General features: G+C 37.9%; 1 protein-coding gene across 3 annotated transcripts in view; it reads left to right on the top strand.

Moving 5' to 3' along the window:
• Positions 1-19,071, top strand: part of Osp (myosin phosphatase Rho interacting protein outspread) — a 163,828-nt gene that overhangs the window by 140,046 nt on the left and 4,711 nt on the right. For all 3 annotated transcript variants that reach the window (XM_072892505.1, XM_072892506.1, XM_072892504.1), the window contains 11 exons: positions 5,247-5,435; positions 9,121-9,193; positions 9,871-10,434; positions 12,743-12,915; positions 13,337-13,477; positions 13,546-13,707; positions 13,997-14,169; positions 14,442-15,397; positions 15,507-15,663; positions 15,758-18,598; positions 18,680-18,971. In XM_072892505.1, coding sequence (XP_072748606.1) covers positions 5,247-5,435; positions 9,121-9,193; positions 9,871-10,434; positions 12,743-12,915; positions 13,337-13,477; positions 13,546-13,707; positions 13,997-14,169; positions 14,442-15,397; positions 15,507-15,663; positions 15,758-18,598; positions 18,680-18,971 — 5,721 coding nt within the window. The remainder of the gene's footprint in view (positions 1-5,246; positions 5,436-9,120; positions 9,194-9,870; positions 10,435-12,742; positions 12,916-13,336; positions 13,478-13,545; positions 13,708-13,996; positions 14,170-14,441; positions 15,398-15,506; positions 15,664-15,757; positions 18,599-18,679; positions 18,972-19,071) is intronic.

Below are 19,071 nucleotides of genomic sequence, written 5' to 3' on the forward strand. Positions count from 1 at the left end.
TTTAAAAAAATTTATTTCTACAAATTACATATTTGTTTAAAAAGAATAATTTATATATTAAAAATAAATTTTTCTTACTCTCGACTGTTGTGAATTTTTGAAAAAATATAGATTTAAAACGGTTTAGAAATAATTTTTTTATTTAATTTGTTGACATATCTGCGCGATTTTATTTGATATCTTTATATTAAAAAAGAATTGTAAATCATACAATACGAATGCTTCGCAAGGACAGGGGAATAGATTTTCTCTTATATCTTACAAACGCATATACAATTCTGCCATGCGGCTTCAATTTGAAGATTCCCTTCAAAGAGGTAGGCAACGAATCACCTTCTCTCGTCCACACATGATACGCAACACATCGTGCGTTGATATTCAGAGAATATAAGATCCATCTCACGCATTCTCATGCATTCCGTCACGTCGTTGGGGGAGGAATCGCCGTGCGAGAAAAGAGGGCCCGATGGTATTTCTAATCATTCTTCTAGCCTTTGTTCTTCTCGATTCTTCGAGAAAATTGCACTAACTATTACATTTTTCTCTTTAAATCAATGTCATTCAATAATATCGATTTACAATTGCTTTTATACAATTGCGGACGACTCGAACATAATTTTAAAGATCGACGATGCTTTAATTGCGCATAATGGCTGTTGCGACGCATGTAACGATCGTCATTAGATTATTTTATCAACAGCAATAAGACCATTATAAATTTTTAGTTTCTGCAAATGTATCTGAGCTGTCGGTAGCTTCCCGTGCAGTCTGATGGTTTTCAGTTTTATCGATCTTTTCCGTTCGCGATACAAACATTAGCAAGATACGTGCAGTAGTAGGACCTGTTTCCCGTCGTTGAAAAGTTACCGGATCGTTCCGTGTTTCCTGACGATGAGACTCCTGTTGATTTTCCAGACAAGTCTAGTCTCGAAGGAAAGAGAAGAGGGTGGATAAGATCAAGAGCCGAGAATAACTACGCGAACATCGACGGCCGACAAATTAATGCCTCAAGGTATGCACTTTACGAATGGAGCAATTAACGAGGCTTCGGCAATTATCGACATATAAATATATAGCTCCTTACACGCACGCGCGTATCGCTAGTCGATATTCCAATAAACACTTAATGCCGTTCGACCAGTTCCATTTGATCAAGAGTTTTGGAACGGAATGTGCAAAGTCATATCAAGTTATGACGGTGGATTCCATCTACTGCGGCAGAAGTCGATATATACTTGGCTTTATAAAATGAAGAAGATTTATTCAGTTATCACTCTCAGTTTGCGTGTTAATATAATAATAATTGTGTGACATTTTAAACGTCGATTAGTTTTCAACATTTATAATGTAACAAAATGTGTACTAAATAAGAAACTTTTTATTGAGAATTCTTATAAAAAAATGGATACCTCAGATAGATCTTTCCTAAATTCATCTTATCTAAATCATACCATATTTCAAAATCACATTGCCAACATTTTGACGTTACATGCTTGACAGATGTCTCGTTCATTCTTGGAATGATAATAGGAGAAATCAGTGGTAGAAACAAGAAACGAGCTGCTGTCCACTTACAATTAGAAAATTATTAACGACGAATCTTTTCTCAGTAATAAACTACGCAATGTTTTATACATTTTATATATTACTGTTTTAATTTATTACATTTTTTCTAGTTAGATTAGAAAAGTTACATCTGAGAAATCAACATTTTTCTGGGGAATTAAGAATGTACGTCGATCAATAGCGTTGTTAAGAATCACTACGAGCGTATCACAATACGTAAAGTTAACAAAGAAGCGAAGCACACGGCAGTCTGGAAAATGCTTATGTCATTCTGAGCAATCCAGACGTCCGTCAGAAATGACCTTGAAGATTGTATGGTACTGGAAGACGAGGTCTTTCGGTAGTTCTCAGTTTGGCAAAGTCTTGCAGCTATGTTTGCACGGCACGTCGCAAAGGAAGAAGATCAATGACGAAGATTTGCTCTTGCAGGGAGAAGTAAAAGTAGACAGGAAAGATATTATGGTGTGAAAGAGACGGATGTGTAGACAGGAAAGGAAGCTCGAAAAGAAAAAGCGCCGTGAGAGACGAAAAGACCACCGTGAGGCGCGACAACTCTCGTGTTTTACATGAGAGCCACGTGGATCTTATCTCCTCCAGTATACCAGTAAGACCGCAATCAGGTCACGAAAGATCCATGTAACCGAGGAGCAGATTTCGTGAATCACAGACCACCTCTTTTATTTTTGAGGCTTACCTTCATCTGCGCTGCTTCTGATCGACACCATTTTATTTTATAATCAATATTTTCGACTTATATGCTTTTCTGAATATAAGATAGGAAAATAATTTAGTTATTTATTGCTGTCTTTTGTTGAAGAATTTTTCTATCCCATTTGTTGACACTGAAAAAAAAAAAAAAAACAGATTCGATATGAATTAAAATTAATTATGTTAAATATCAATGGTCATGATATCTCATTTACCTTAAACCAAGCGAGCAAATATGAGAGCGAATGAGTGATTATTAATATTATTTTTTTTGTTATTAATTAAATAATGCTTTTTTAATCTGATATTTGTTGATATTTGTTCACTTGGCTTCGACCCGGCTAATCTACTGTTACATTTTATTGTATAATACTGTAAGATTTAATTCAATATATGTATATACTAATTAATATCAATACATACATACTAATTTTCGCAATAATATTGCTGTAACAATTTCAGAAAAAGTTTATCGACAACCCACACTAAGATTAAGATGATTAGTCGTTTTCAACACGTATGCAAAATCGTAGAAGTAATTTTGTATGATACAATCCATTCTTTCTTTAATAAACAGACGGAAAGCTGACCAAAAAAACCGACCCACTTCTTGCCAATAAACACGTCCAGCGAACAAAAACTGTGAGTAGGGCGGTCTTGTGTATGTAACGGCGGACATAGGCCGTGATGTATCGCCCAGTTGGACGCATCCCTTCGTCCATTTCCAGCATAATCCGAGGGCATATGGTAGCGGCGTTGCCTTAATAGAGGCTCGTGCCGCGCTGCGGACTTAATGCGTCACGGATTTTCTTTCACACTTGTCCGTTCTGCGCGAACATAACAGCCTTACGCATACCTTGGTCTTAACGCGAAATGCGTGACCCCCGACAAAAAAAAGATCTAAATTTTTTACGCTCGTTTTCGCAACAAATGATGAGCATCGCGTACAAATCATCGCAAATCGGAATAATCATGATTTTAATTCCATAATATGTAATATTTATAAACGTCGTGTTACCTCTATCGATATTAGATGCTTTATTATTGTTTAGAAAAATTTATGTTAATCTCGTAGTTACGATCTATCGGGGAGGAGAGGGTGGGAGCAAAGTCTTTCACATTTCGTTGCCATAGAGACAAGTATGTGAGAACAGTGTTTAACATTTTTTACATTTTCTCAGGCGTGTGTTTTTCGCACGACCTTTTCTTACAATAATCCAGAGTTCTTTGATCTTTGTTTGAAATGCAAATTGATGTATCATGAAGGCTATATATGAGGGAGATTCATCCCTTTACGTAATGTAGAAAAATTGAATTTTGAAGAAAGAAGAAGGAGAGTAAATAAACAAAAAAAATTACCTTTTAATTATTTTTATCATTCTTTTGTTGCGAACTTTCTGTGTTTATACATTTTTTTCCCGGCGTTTCTGCGCGAGCTTCTACCTCTCTCATTCTCCGCGATTAATTAAACGGGCTATAAGCGGAGGAATTTTTCGTATGCAAATTTTTGCATTATTCCAACACAAGCGGCGATCGGTGAGGGCAAGAGGACAGCAAAGGGAGAATATATGTAGGCGCGGCAAAACGCCAAGCATAAGATGCGCTGCGCAAATGAACCTCTCGCGTTTCAAGAATAATGTCGCTGCTCGAGCCTGAGAAAAATTGCAGTGGAACGCGTTTTTTTTTTTTAATTATGCACGCTGTTTCGCGGCGTGCGTATACTCGACGATATGAATATCTTTGCTTTTTTTTAGACAGGCATGTTTAGAACATTTTTGTGTGACATACGATTGAATCTGTTATTTTTCTAATTTCTAGACTAACTACTAACATAAGTCTTTTGAAAAGCAATGCGATATTCAAAAAAATATCTGTTACGCAATATTTCTTAATTCTTTTTTTAAAGCAGCATTTTCGAAAACATTTGCGTTTGATGCAAATAATTTATATTCAAGTTACGATAACGACGCAAGGTTACTCATTCCCTTTCTTTATTGTACAATTTATCACTAAAAACTTAGTCATTAGTCTTTATTGCTCGTTTCATAGTTCGCGTATTACTCAATCTCCAGCGCGAGAGCGATCTGTCCGCAGGTAGATTGGCTCGTTCCCGTAAAGTACCGACGATTGCATTGCGGTGACATTCCCAAGTACATTTTGCGCGGTAAAATGCCCGCAGCAGTCACACAGAACGGTTGTGCTTTGATCAGCGTGCAACTCATCTCCCATATACTCGTCTCGTTCCCTTCGCGATATCCCTTTCGCCCGTTAGTGTCCCGTGCTCCCCTCTCCTCAAATTGGCGGCAATTGCGCGATCACACCGATGGGACTCACTTTCGTTTTACGAGGAGCGAAGTGGAATAGCAATAAGGCGTCATTCCTGCCGTCCGCGGCAATGCCACTTTTACGGCCGAGGGAAAATACGTGGTTGGCTGCCGCGACCGGTTGCTCTCACACCTATCGTGCTGAAATGATATGTTTCCGGTACAGCGAGTCTCGTGTAACCCAATCGACCAAATGCGAGTGTAATGCACGTGCAATTTCGCGAAATGACCGACGAAAAAAAAAAAAAAAAAAAAAAAAAAAAAAAGAGATCAAATGTAATAAAAATACCGTCGCACTGCGGCACGATGCATCATTGCTGTCGATGATTGCCATCTCGTCCCCTTCACGTTACGTAGCTTAATAAGCGCGAGGACACACATGACACACAGATGACACGTAATCACTACCATGTACATTTTTGCGCATAAATTTCTGCATGTTACATGTTTACAATATGCACCATGTCATATGTCTTATTACGTCGGTTTTTGCATAAGCAAATCGCGATATCCGTGCGATTGAAGATTCCTTTAATTTGAATACAGCCAGCTACGTTAATTCGTCGTAATCTTTGTCCCGCGAAGTAGAACACTTTCCTCTTATAATAAATTGTTTAACATTAATTTTTTTTCCTTTTATCGTTACAGCCCGAAACGGTGCCACAGGCGAGGATCGACATGACCCGCGTCCTGGAGGTGGCCGCCGCCGAGGACGTAACCGGGCATCCTTACAGTCTCGCTGTAACCTCGCCGGAGGGTGTGACCTTCGTCAAAGGAACGTGCCGTGAAGAAACTAGATGGTGGACGGACGTTCTCCAGGTGTATTCGCGAAACAAGGTTGGTCTAGTTTATAATGAACATATATAATCGTATTTTATTTTCTTACCTTATTTAAAAAAAAAAAAAAAAAAAAAAAAAGCATTAATTATTATCGTTAATAAAATATGAATTCGAAATTAATTTATCAGAAAATTACAATTCGATAACAATTGTAAATAAAATAAAAATTGTACATATTTCTTTCTCTCTCTCTCTCTCTCGTTCTCTTTCTCTCAAATTACAGTATTTTTCGTATAGCTTAATGAAATGCGCCGGAAACCGTTATGAAATGCGAGAGGCGCATCCAATTCCGGCATCAAATTATGAAGGATACATCGATTGGAAAAGATGGCTCGATAGCCGGTCAAAGAAATCCGTGCGTCCTACCTAACGTACACTTGCGATATAGAATGGCATCTTACACGTATCATTAGGGAATTTAATTTTCCGTCGATTACGGAGGATACGTAGCGGCGAAGCTGCATCGATACCGTATTATGCGTCTGAAAGGAGTATCGCGCGAGAAGAACGAAGTCACGCGAATGGTAGAAACGCGCAGAATGTTGCCTGATTGCGCGTGCTCTCGCATAATCATTATGTGCCATAATACATCCTTTCCTGCGTCATGCTTGTTACGCGCACAAGAATGATTCCCCGCTTGTGACGTCTTTTCGCGTCCACAGGATTAGCTCTAATAGGGTTTCAGCATGCTAGCAGAAACCTATTTGGTGTAACAAGAGAGTTGCGAGAGAGTTCCGAAGAATATCACGATTATTTCAACACATTTAAGTTCTACTGTCTACATAAAATATGTTGGAATTATGATATTAATCTTCTAACGATTGTTTATTTTTGCATATAATTTTATTCTATTATCTAAAATAGATTGCAAAGCACTTTTAAAAAAGGCCTCTTATTTTCCGATATATTTTTTCTTTATTTCAATGCGCAATAAGCTTTATAACAAACTTAATAGTTAAAAAAAAAAGTTATTTAATTAAGATGTAATAAATTTTAAACGATGAGATTCTCTAATTCTTTCTAAAATTACAACTAGAGGGAAGAGTTTAAGAGAGAGAGAGAGAGAAAGAAATTTAAATATAATTAAAACTAAATATTTTTTATTTGTTAGACAATGCTGGCTAAAGCAAAAATATTTTTGATGCCTCCTATTATATAAAAGTGACCATTGTATGTCGCAGAATTAGCGACAATGTAGGACAGAACGCGACGTAAAAATGCGTCGAGTTCATAAATGGGGCGGGCGAACGCTTTCGCATGATGAAGCGGTTATCGAGTGTGATTGTGCCTGTCGCTTGTGCTTGAAAAGCTTTGAAAAAAATAGCGTAAGCTACAGTGAAACTGCCGACGTTGCCGCGCATAATCGCCGATGCATACCGCGGCGCTCATTACGCCGCCGACAATAACGTCAGTAAACTTGTGTCGCGACTTGTCACTTGGACTTGCGCGTCTCGTGGGTTGTCAGTCGAGTCGATTGGCCGCTTCCTGCGATTCATTCGTCTTTTCGCGATCTCTAAAAGAGCCTCTCTGTTTTCTCTTTTCATCGTCGCTTAACATTGTGCCGGGGCGTCATTATTTAGCTGACGACGGAAAGCGTTTGGTGACAAACCGAGCATCGTTTCACTCGACACTCAAAGCGATTGGAAGTCTGGTGAACCAGGTTGAAAACGAACTATCTTCCACTTCATAAAAGCTACTTTAACTCTATCAATTATGGCGCATACTAATGCATTACTATAATAGTTAAACAATTAAAATTGTTTTAAGTCCCTTTAAATTAACGTTACATTAGAATTATAATTGAAAATTTGTTTGTAATAATATTTACTTATATTTTATTAATAATTACAAGAATTGGATTTATTGATAAAACACATGAAAGATATACATGATGCGATTTTTGCAACTTTTTTTGAAATTGCATGCATAGTGACGCGATAAAAGAAGAAAAAGTTGTAAATAAATTTACAATGTTTCGTGCACGTCAGAAAATGTTGCGATTATAAAGTAATTATTAGAATGCTCTGCGTGTCGATAATTTACAGTGTGTGTCAAACACAAGTGTTTATGTGTCGCGTGTATATTTGTTGCGCAACATGTAGTCGCGACGCGCGATTTGTAAAGATGAAAATTGGGACCGGATCAGCGTTTTGTCGTGATTGTTTAGCCTTCCTCGATGCCGATTATCAACTAAGTCGATATCCGGTACGGAAAGTGTTCGTTCGCGCAAACCTTTCAATCAATCAAACGTCGTAAGTCGAACCGCTCAAAAGCTGTCGTTCGTTACAGCTGTTCGGAACATTGTAATAACACCAACGTGGATTGCTTGGCCGCGAAATTACGTAAGACATGATAGATCGGCATGCAGAGAAATATCTCTTCATTCGGTGCTTCTGGTATAAAGCGCGAAACATGAGTTATTGCATCGTGACGCGTGCGGTATAACACACTTTCATATCGTCCTTTACCGAAGGATAGATCTTCTGGAAGATATTTTATTTGTAGGATACATACGACGTTCAAAAATCTATTCTCGAAATAAATTCTACCCACGTTATCCCCTCTGTATTTCGGCTAATTTTTTTTTTTTTTTTTGCTCTGCAACACATATATTATTTAAATTAGTTGCCGCGAAAATGTAGGAATAATATATTTTTCGAATCATCACAGATTGACTGGAGAGCGATTAAAAGATATTTGAAAATATGTAAATATCATCTTGTAATACTGATGCGTTGTAAATTATAATAAATTATGTATTACAAGACTCGTGCGTGTTAAAGCTCGTGTAATTCTCAGACAAAAAGCATTCTTCTTCATACTCAGTTTTCTTTGCGTACATCCAAGGCAATAGCTTGATAATTATCTCTTCAAAGAACAGAATGGAGTGTTTTCTGCGCTCGCGGGTTTCGCCTCAGCCACAATCGATCACTCGTCCTCACGCGAATCGTTTAGGATCCCATCGCGGTCTCGCATTGTTCGTACAAGATTACATGGCTACACGCACACGTTAATTCCGTTACGCAAGTAATGATCGATCGCAAATGGCTACACCTCGTCGTTGTCGTGGACCCGCTGGTGTAAACGAACGATTACGTTACGAGGCCAAGGCAAGATGCATACGTGCAATCATACCGCGCGACATTTAGCGCGGTGAACGTGGAGGAAACATTGCTTCTGCGTTATTTTTTTGCAATTACTTTCCCTCCCTTTCCTCCCTATTCTCTCCATTGTCCTTGGAATCGCTACGTTGTTTGCGCAAAGGGAGCTAGATTGCTTTGCACCTCAAGACGGCTTCGCAAAGTCGTACAATCAACTTTCTTTTAATTAAAGGTACGAGATGGTGCATAAAAACAATATTGCATACGTTAGTAACACTCATGATATAAATAAAAGAATATAGCATTTTATATATATATAATTGATTAACGCTAAGTGTCTGTTAGTTAAATTTGATTATTTTTAATATTTTTCATGAAATACATCCGTTTACGTTTGCTATTTTTGTGATTGAGAGTAAGCGTAATTATTCGCGCAATTATTCGCGGATCGCTTTCCCGATCGATTATCCAATTAGCTGAGATCATTAACGGTGAAAAAGAACGCTCGAGGGTTTTAATAATAGAATCTGTGGAAATATTCCGTCGCAATTTCTTCACGATTTGCGTTGTGTGGTTTTCAGGGTCGACATAAGCGAAATGCAACCTTCCCCGGCGGACAGACGACGATTCTGCAAGTTACGCCGACGATTCGAAGTGAGTATGCCTACTGTTCATGTTATGCAAATTTTACAGTAATACGTATGTACGCATGGATATGTCTACGGCAGTAGTTAACGATGGCGTAATTACTATCTCGCTTAGTCATTTCGCTCTGTGGAAAAGTAATATTGCACAGACAAGGGTCTTTTACGCAAGCAATTTGATGTAACGAGAGACAGAATGTGCAACAATTTAGTCAGCGTAGTAAACACGAGATGCGTGTGACAGAAGTGGATATAAATACATAATAAGAAGATAACGCGTTGGCACGCGAGAGAGAAAGTAGATATCTTTTCATAATATACATATGTATATACTGTTATTATTACATATTACCACCTTGTTATCTTTAGTTTCAACAATGAAGTTCTCGTTCCCTCTAATCGCCTAATTAAATCTAGCTCAATTATTTTCAGAGATTATAGCAACTTGACTCGAGTCGAGTCACATTCCATAATAATGTCTGCGTATTACTTGTAGCTTTTATATAATATATCATTATACATATATATTAAATTTTTTCAAAATTATACGTATAATAAAATTTTTCTCTTAGAAAGAAAAATTGCGTAATTCTTATTCAGTTTGTTCGTAAAGATTTTGCAGTCGTCGCATCGCAAACGATCATATGAATTATTACAAAAGCTTGTATTTAAATTTGATCGTCGCAGGTAACACGCCAAATCCACCGCGACCGCGCTTCAATAGCTGTCAATCAGAGCCGCGCAGCAGCACGTGGATCCCGGAGACCGGCAACGGAACGTCAGACCTATGTTCTTCGGTCTTTTCGTCGACGCCGTCTTTGGTAACAACCAGCGTCTGCACCGTCACTAACAATAGCATACTGATCAACGGTAACACGGAGAGTGTCTCCGAGGTCAGGAACAACCTGTCGCCTCTGCATACTGTGGCCTCCCTTGAGAATGGCTCTAGCGGAAGCTATCTTCCAACCGCGACAACTACGACAACGGCATCGTTGAACGGCAACATTTGCAGTACCGTTTATCCGACCACTTCGACAACCATCTCGAGCAGCGTCGCCTCGTTGACCGAGAAACCGCCGATGATTCCCAGCGACGGCGCGAGATCAACGAGCTATCGGGATCAACCTGCCAGCAGCGCGTCACCACCGACCCGAGACAAACTCCGTGCCGAGGACAAGGCCAGGCGTAGGATGAATCAGCAGGGCGAACGAACCGGCGACACGACTGGCACGGCCTCCGGTGAGAAACTAGGTCAGTATATTCGATGAGAAACAATTTTTTCGTATATTCGATGCCTTTGACGGAATAAAATTGTCATCTGTGTTTCGACATTTCCTTGACTCTGATTACGCATGATGTTTGTCTGATATTCTTATAATTTTGTCATATCGCGAAAGATTTCTTTGTTTACATTTCTTTTAATTTATTTATAAAATTATTTTTTCATTCGCAGTTCTAAAATTTAAATACTTGAATTAAAATGTGATAAAAACCTAATAAGATTATACTATTAGTGATTGTAATTTTCAATCACTTGTGATTTATTTTTTCGACTACATTATAATACTTTGTCGATTAAACTAGATATCTTTTAATGATATTATAATTAGAAATCTGATGATAGAAAGATATATCACCGTGTTTGATCGCTCCATTTGGACTGATTTGTGTTGTGCTGTCGAGATTATATTGAAATTGGGACATGGATGATTGATAGGAAATAATTTACAAATAATATTAGGGATATCTCATTTCTGAGATGTTTCAAGATAATATGAAAGTTACATTAGAAGTAATAACTTTCAAGACGTTCGTCTCGCTTTGTCATGATTTACGTCGAAAGTTTTTCTTATTCTTAATAGTCGGATAAAACTAGTTTAGATACGGATGGAAACTAGGACACTGCATTTTACATTCTCAATGACGATGATTTGCAATCTGTGAAAGAAACAGCTGACGTATTAAATCGAACAACTGATCTATTTTTTTATTCTATATAATTAATAACAAACATATTTAATAGTTTGAACATAATAGTTTAAAGAAATATTGCTAGATTCGTATATAGAAAACTATATTAATGAAAGTAGATACCTTTTTTATGAGAATTAGTGATACAACGCAAATTTGAAGATATGTATTATTTAAAGGAAAGTAGCAATTTGTATATATATATATATATATATATATATTATTTAGAAAAATATTATAATTTATTTTCAACGCTTGACAATCACACAGAACATGTTTTACTTAGAAAAACCGGTTCTGTCATTGTTCCTTTTCCCACGATTTTTAGAATCAAATGTTCGCTTATCATTTTTCTCCTGAAAGAATATCGGAAGTCTCGGGAGAATACCGGGGCCTGATATCCGGCGTAGTTGCGTAATTGCATGTGCGCAATTGCGTAGGAAATCTACCGGTCTCTCGTCCGTTATGCATTGCACTGCGATTCATAGATTTTAGATTGATGAATAAACGACAGAATACTTTCGAAACTGCGTCGCGAATCCGCTAATGATTTACAATGAACGCGGATTTATAATCTCGCTAATGATTTTTAATGAACGCGGATTATTGAAACGTGTGCGTTTTATCGGAACGGCAAAATCATCGGCAAATTTAAACCGCAGATCGTCGATTAAAGTCAGTCGACTTTAATTGCATTCGATGAAGAATTTTGATGCGGAATTTACCTACGCGATTTATTAGCAACATTATAGCAACATCATCTTCTTCACAAAAGTTTTTAAAAGAAAAATCCTTATTTGAATTATTTAATTATATTAATATAATACACTGTTAATTTAATTTTATATATTCTCTAAAAAAACTTTGATATAATTTAATTGATTTTTTAATTAATTTAATTAAGTTGCACATTTTATTTTTATTAATTTTTTTTTTAATTTAATGTAGCTCTCTTTTCTATAGAGATATTGTGACAATTTTTATGCTTATAACCATATAACGATGACGTGTTTGATTTTGATGTATTGCTAAAGTAAACAAGGAGGAAAGCGCGCAAGATAGTCTTTCACTTCTCTGATGCTTCCTGCTGCAGCAAGAAGTAACCAGGTTATTAATTAGTCGGCGGTCAATTAATGTGGAGTGGTCGTTTGCCCGTGCCGGCGTCAGTGTGTTGGACGAAGAGTGCCTTTATAAGCGGAAAAGAAATTAATTAGTTAACTCACCGACGTATGTTATGTACCGAGGCGAATGTTTTGATAACGACAAACGCAGGAAGACGGCATAACGATTTCACGTGCGATGGTTGTTCTGTCTATGGAATTCTAAGTACTATAATTATAATTCATACTGAACTACCGGTGCTAGACACGCGAGAAATAATAAAATAAATAAACGAATAAATATGAATTAAATTAATTTAATTAATTATATAGTTAATTAAATCATGTTTTTTAATATGTATATTATATATATATATATATATATATATATATATATATATATATATATATAGTGTAAAGATAAAATAATATTGTGACAATACCATACAGAAATATAAATATTACAAATATATGTATATCTTCTACAGATGATGACGCATGCCGGAGGATACTTTTGGAGCACGAGCGGGAAAGAGAAGGGAAGCTGCGAGATATTGCAGCTTCGTTAACGCAACCACGAGTGAGGAGAATCAAACCAAGAACTTCGGAGCCAACCAGAGACGTTGTGGACGCGATCAATGCAGCTCATCAAGATAAGCTTGTACGTAATGAAAAAATATAGAAAATATTCATTAATTATATTTTTTGTGTTTTAACAGACGACAATTAAATATCATTGCAATATTTAAAACACATTTATTTCTTGTGTTTTAACAGACGACAATTAAATATCATTGCAATATTTAAAACACATTTATTTTTTATTTTAATAAGAATATTTTATTTGATTTGTATTATTTAATGTAATAATTTAAATTTAGTTAATTTAATCTAATAATCCAATAATTAAAAAAAATTTAGTAATAATTAAAAAAATAATAATTAATGATATTAATATATTTAGCAATAATTAAAATTTTATTAGGAATAAAAACGAGACATTTTTATGAATGATTTTTAACATTTGTACAGTTTGAAATAAAAATGATAATTATATGTCATGAAATGCGTCTCATGTATAGATTAGAGGCGATCCTGACGGATGCGGCTTAGATATTTCCGGCATCAGGTACTCGCCCACTTCTGAGCTGAGAGTCGATTTGCCAGCAGAAGACTTGCTGAACATCAAAAAAGGTTGGCTGATGAAACAGGGACTGAATAAGGTGCGTCTCGTGTCTTCGTGAACGTATCTCTCGCGCGCATTTTTTACGAAATTCGTTTTTCTGTCTAGGAATGGAACAAACACTGGTTTGTTCTAAGAGGCTGCGGACTAATGTATTATAGAGATCCCTGTGCGGAGGACAAGGGCATCATGGACGGCGTTATAGATCTCAACACTGTCACCGCGGTCACGCCGCTACAAGTCGCGCGAAATTATGGATTTCAAACTATCGTGAGTGTTATAATTATAGTATCTTGTTTACGAAAAATATTCACATTTTTCAGAAAAAAAACCCACGTTTGCAATCTGTTTTATATAATATTATATCATTTTATATAAAATTATTTACTATTATAATCAAATTCAACTTTTTTTTTTAAATTGGAAAAAATTAATCTTAAAATAGAGAGAATATTTTAAAACTAGATTTATATCATCTTTTTCTTAAGTTAATAAAATTAAATTAAACAACCGCGTTCTTTCTTCGAAATGAAACTTATTGCTTTGCTTTTTGACACAGGCATGGGATGATAGGGGTAACACGGTGTTATCGGCGGTGACTGCCGGTATCAGGTCCAGTTGGATGTCAGCTATCAAAAGAGCGGCCAATCTACCTGATTCTGACAGTAACGTAGATTCTCTTACTGTTTGTTCAGACACTCAGCAAGAAACAAATCCGCAGTCGCCTACTACGTGAGTACTATTATAGAATCTTTTAATGTATAACTTGTATAACTAGATTAATCGAAGTATAAAATGAAATGTCAATAATGTCTTAAGTCAATAAAAAGAATTTAAAATATTAAAAATGGAGTCATATAACACATTACAGCGTTACTTTACAAAATAAGAAAGATATATAGAAAGTTAATTAATTGAAAACATGTTTTAAAAATATGCTTTAAAAAGAATATACGTAGAGAAAAATTATTTATACAAAATATTATGTCTGTTTTATATTGTAGATCAATCATGGATCGTGAAAGAGACTCTGTCGTTCCCTCGACATCCATCACGCCTAGATCGGTTCTGTTTTCATCCGACGAGGAATATAGAACTGCTTCCGAGGGTGGACGAAGAGAGTCCGGTGATTGGTCGGAGATGCCAGTATCACCGCCACTCGTGAGGAACGGCGATTGGCCTATTGCGCTCAAAGGTTCTGGCTGGTCGGATTCGGCAAACCACGAATGGTCAGAATTACCACCATCGCCGCCGTTAACAAGAACCGCGTTATCCAGGGTGAAAGCTCGATCTAGATCGAGTTCTAGATCGAGAGTTTACAAGAGAAGCCGAAGTTCGCCTCCAAGCTCACGGAGAAGCACTCTAGATAGTGTGAGATCGGAGGATTTGATGATGGCTTGTTGCGAACTCGGCGAAGATGAGGAACAAAGTAACGGCCACCTGCAGAACAACAGCTGCCTTTCAAGCGCTAACGACAGTCCTCTAATTGTCGAGCTTCTGGAGAATCAGGTGTCGCTTCTGCGTGATCAGTTGGATCAAAATCAGTCCCATCCGAGTACGCTACTAGTCATTATCGAGCGTCAAGAGAATGAAATCGAGAGTTTGAAGTCTCAACTAAACGCGGCGCGAACAGATATCGCAAACGCAGAAAAAGAGCTGTCTAGACTAAGACAACAAAAGGCCGAGGCATCCATGAGGGAGCAACACGTAGAAGAACTGTTGAGTACGATACAAAGGACCGAGCAGCAAAGAAAGAAGGATCTAGACGATCTGGAAAAAATGAAAAAAATGTACAATAGGGACAAGGAGGTTTTGGAATGCAAACTATTGGAGACAGAGGCTATCTTGAGGGAGACAACAGAGAGATGCGAAATGCTTACGAATGAATTGACATCGAGTCACAGAACTGTCGAGCATTTACAGGCGGAAGTTACAACTCTTAGCGACAGATTGTCTCAAGGTAAATATATACGCTTTCTTAAAATAAAACTTGATTTTATATTTAACTTAAGTTTAAATAATTACTGATTGATTAATATATTATTGTTTAAATATCTATTATTCTCTAGGTATCGAGGAAAACGAACGACTTTACAATAGAGTAAGGGAATTGGAAGAGAAGAATGGACTTTCTGCTTCGAGGGAACGTGGGAGAAGCTTCGATTCGCTTAGCGATTTGACCAACATCGAATTGGATTTAGATTTGACTGCGTTGGATAAGGAAAGGTAAATGCACATTGTAAAATATAATAGTATTAGGTATATAAATAATATTATATAAATACATTAATTATACATATACGATATATTCTTGTGGTAGGGTTATGGAAGAATATGATGAGTTGCGAAGCCGTTTTGAAAAGGCAGTCATGGAGATACGAGCTATGAGAAAAGAGCTGCGAGAAGCTCATGCCACACAGGATGTTTTGGAATTAGAAATCTTTGCTCATAAACAAGATGCAATTAGTGTCAGCGAGAGTAATCAAGCGCAGATTCAGCTAATGGCAGCGAGAATTCAGGATCTGACTAACAAGCTAGCCGCTAGCGAAAAACAAGTTAGGACACTGAGGCAGAAATTGACAAAAGCCGAAAGCAGAGACAAGAGAAGATCACTCTCTCTCAAAGGAAGAGAATCTTTCCAGATTTCTCAGGAGGTAGAAGACAAATTATTAGATCTAGAAAACAAGATCACCGCTATAGAGAAGGGTAAGAGCATCAGCGCTCCCGTTTCGGCGGGCAATAGCTCGAAGGAATCGAGTCCTAATCTGCGAAAGGAGAAGAGACGAGAAACCAAGAATTTGGATCGTACTAAACTACGAAGAAAGTCTTTAGATAGCGCGACAAGCTCTGAACCAATGAAAGTGTTGATTAGACTGAGCACTTTAGAAACAAAAGTAGCGAATGTCGCTGAAACTATGGTCAGCGACGCGGAGAAAGATTCCAGCGAATGCAGCGAGGTTAGTGGATCTTCCGAGATATCTTTGGAGGTGCTGGCAAGGCTGAAGAAACTAGAGAGAGTGGTGTCGAAGTCGAAGCGACGATTAGAAAAATGTCTTGGTTCGACACAAGCAGAGGATAAAGCCGAGAAGTGTCTACGCGATGTGAATGAAATATTGGACTCATGCTTAGAATGTAAGAAGAACCAAGCTAGCGCTCAAGTCATCGAGTCAGTAGGAGTAGTCGTATCTAGGCTAGAAATTATACTTAAGGATAAACTGAGCGAACTCACGAGGAAACGGCAGTCACTGGCGCAGGAAGGTCGGCTAGACGAAAGGGAGAAGATGAAGCTCGTCGCCGAGAGAATAGCATTCGAATCCGTGATCCTGCGACAGATAAAGTGCGCGTTGAATCGCACAACAGACAAGAGCGCCGTTCTGAGTGAATTGGTCGAAACTAGTCAGCTTGCCTCAAGCTTAAAGCGTAAGATTCACGGAACTAAGCCCAAAACGTACCAAAATACGAATTATATTCAGTATCTTACTAAGGTGTTAGCTAATAAGTTAGTACTGATAGGACATGTCTCCGCATTGACGGAAACACCGAAGGAGATTAGCGCGGCTCGCAGTGAAAGTTTAAACTTTTTACTGCAGAAGCAGCGGGAGATCAACGAGATCATGCGAAAATACAAAGACACAAAGCTTCGACAGCTCGCAGAAGTTCTTGCTGTTGAAACGCTGAGTCTGTCCGAACAAGAAGATCTTGTGGGCAAACAAATTAGCGGATCGAATAAAAAACTGCTCGAAGATAGACGTATTCGCGAAGCGTGGGCTTTAGCGCAAGAGACAGTGAGTAAGGAACTTGTGCAAGCCGAAGTGTCTCACGTTATTATGCGTTACGGTCAATTGTATGAGCAAAACGTCACTTCGATTACAGATACTTGTCTTAGCTTTGACAGCACGGACAATGTCAGATTAGAATCATGGGTAGATGCGGCGCAAGCGCGATTGCGCCAGGAAATGGAAGTTTCCATACACGAGCTGTCGGAGGCTTATGAGGAATGTTTACGTACGATGAAGAAGAACAAGTTGACAGCGATCGATTCTAAACATGAATCTCGTCAGCTGCTGACAGACTATGCTGACGTAATTGCGCACAAAGCTTTAATAGACTCCAGAATCGCTCTTCTTCAGGAAAGTACACGTCAATCAATCACGATATTACCTGGAGAGACTTTCGTATCTAGTCTTATTCGAAGCGAAGAGATCATTTCCTGTTTGACGAATGACGATGGATGGGACTTCCAAAACAATCCAATTCTCGATGCGGAGTATAGTTACCTTTATCAGCGATTGACCAAGGAATGTGAAGATAGAATATCCGGGAAAAAAGAATCGAAGGAGCAGCTTAAGAATGTCAGTCAATCGTTGTTTTACTTGGAAGAGGATCTAGCCGAACTCAGCAAATGCATAAGAGACAAAGGAGTGAGTATCGACAATTTTGGTTGGCCCAAATCAACAAGCAGTATTACGGATTGGTCCAACGTTTGCGAGAAGTGCTTACACTTAAGGGAACAGATAAGAAAGTTGAGCAATTACATGAACAACATGTCGTGTCAAACATGTCATCAACTGCAAGAAACTCTTCAGAAGATAACTACCGAACACAATAAAGAACTGGAGATGCTCAAGCGTAATCAAGAGAAAGATCTGATGGACATCAAGGACGAATTGGATAATCAGCGACAGTCTTTGACGACTCAGTATGAGCAAGAGGCGGCTAGTTTACGCGAGAGAGCCAGAAAACTGGAGCACCGTCTCAACGCGATGGATTCTGAACATTCGGCTCATGTGAACGAGTTGAGAGCTGCCTATCAACGATCAATAAGCGCCGAATTAGATACCGACGCTGAGACGCGAAAGCGGTACAAGGAAGAGATCAAGCAGCTACGAGCATTATGCGAGAAGGGTTTATTGGCTATGGAAAATTCACATAGGCGTATCATTGCCGAAATGGAGGAAAAGCATCGACAGGAGTTGGAAAGTCTCAGAGTGGAGAAGGAACAAGCACTCTCTGAAGAGACTCAAGCGACTCTGGCTGCATTAGACGCTATGAGGAAAGCCCATGAACACGAGGTGCAGAAGGAAATTGCCAAGTTCAAACAGGAATTTATCAAACAAATGCAGGCACGTGAAGATATCGGAGTGTTACACAAGGAACACGAGTAAGTAAAAAAAATATCAGTTCAACACTATTCACTGTGAATAAACTTATGCGAAAAATAATTCATGTCTATTTCTTATAGGGAAGAAATGGAAGAGATAAAGCAAGAAATTCTTTCCCTGTCTGCCAAGTATTCGTCGAAATGCGTGGAGTCTGCCGCATTGGAGGAGAAAGTAGGTAATCTGTCCAAGCAACTTGCCCAGGCGCAACAGCATATCATGCAACTGGATGCGAGAAATAAGCAATTGAGAGCGCATCTAGTGCTAGAGACGAATGACAGTAGTATCAATGATACCATACAGATTCTGAGAGGTAGGGACAATGAGATTGCTGAGCCGAGGGAAGAGATACATCGACTGCAACAACAATTCAAGGTACGATTGTTCTTGCTAGAAAAAGTTTATTGTTTAGAAAAAGTACATATGTGATTAACAACACACTTATAAATATTAGTTAATTGATTAACTCTTTTTG

The sequence above is a fragment of the Anoplolepis gracilipes genome, chromosome 5 (genome assembly GCF_047496725.1).
Source record: "Anoplolepis gracilipes chromosome 5, ASM4749672v1, whole genome shotgun sequence".
NCBI lineage: Eukaryota > Metazoa > Arthropoda > Insecta > Hymenoptera > Formicidae > Anoplolepis > Anoplolepis gracilipes.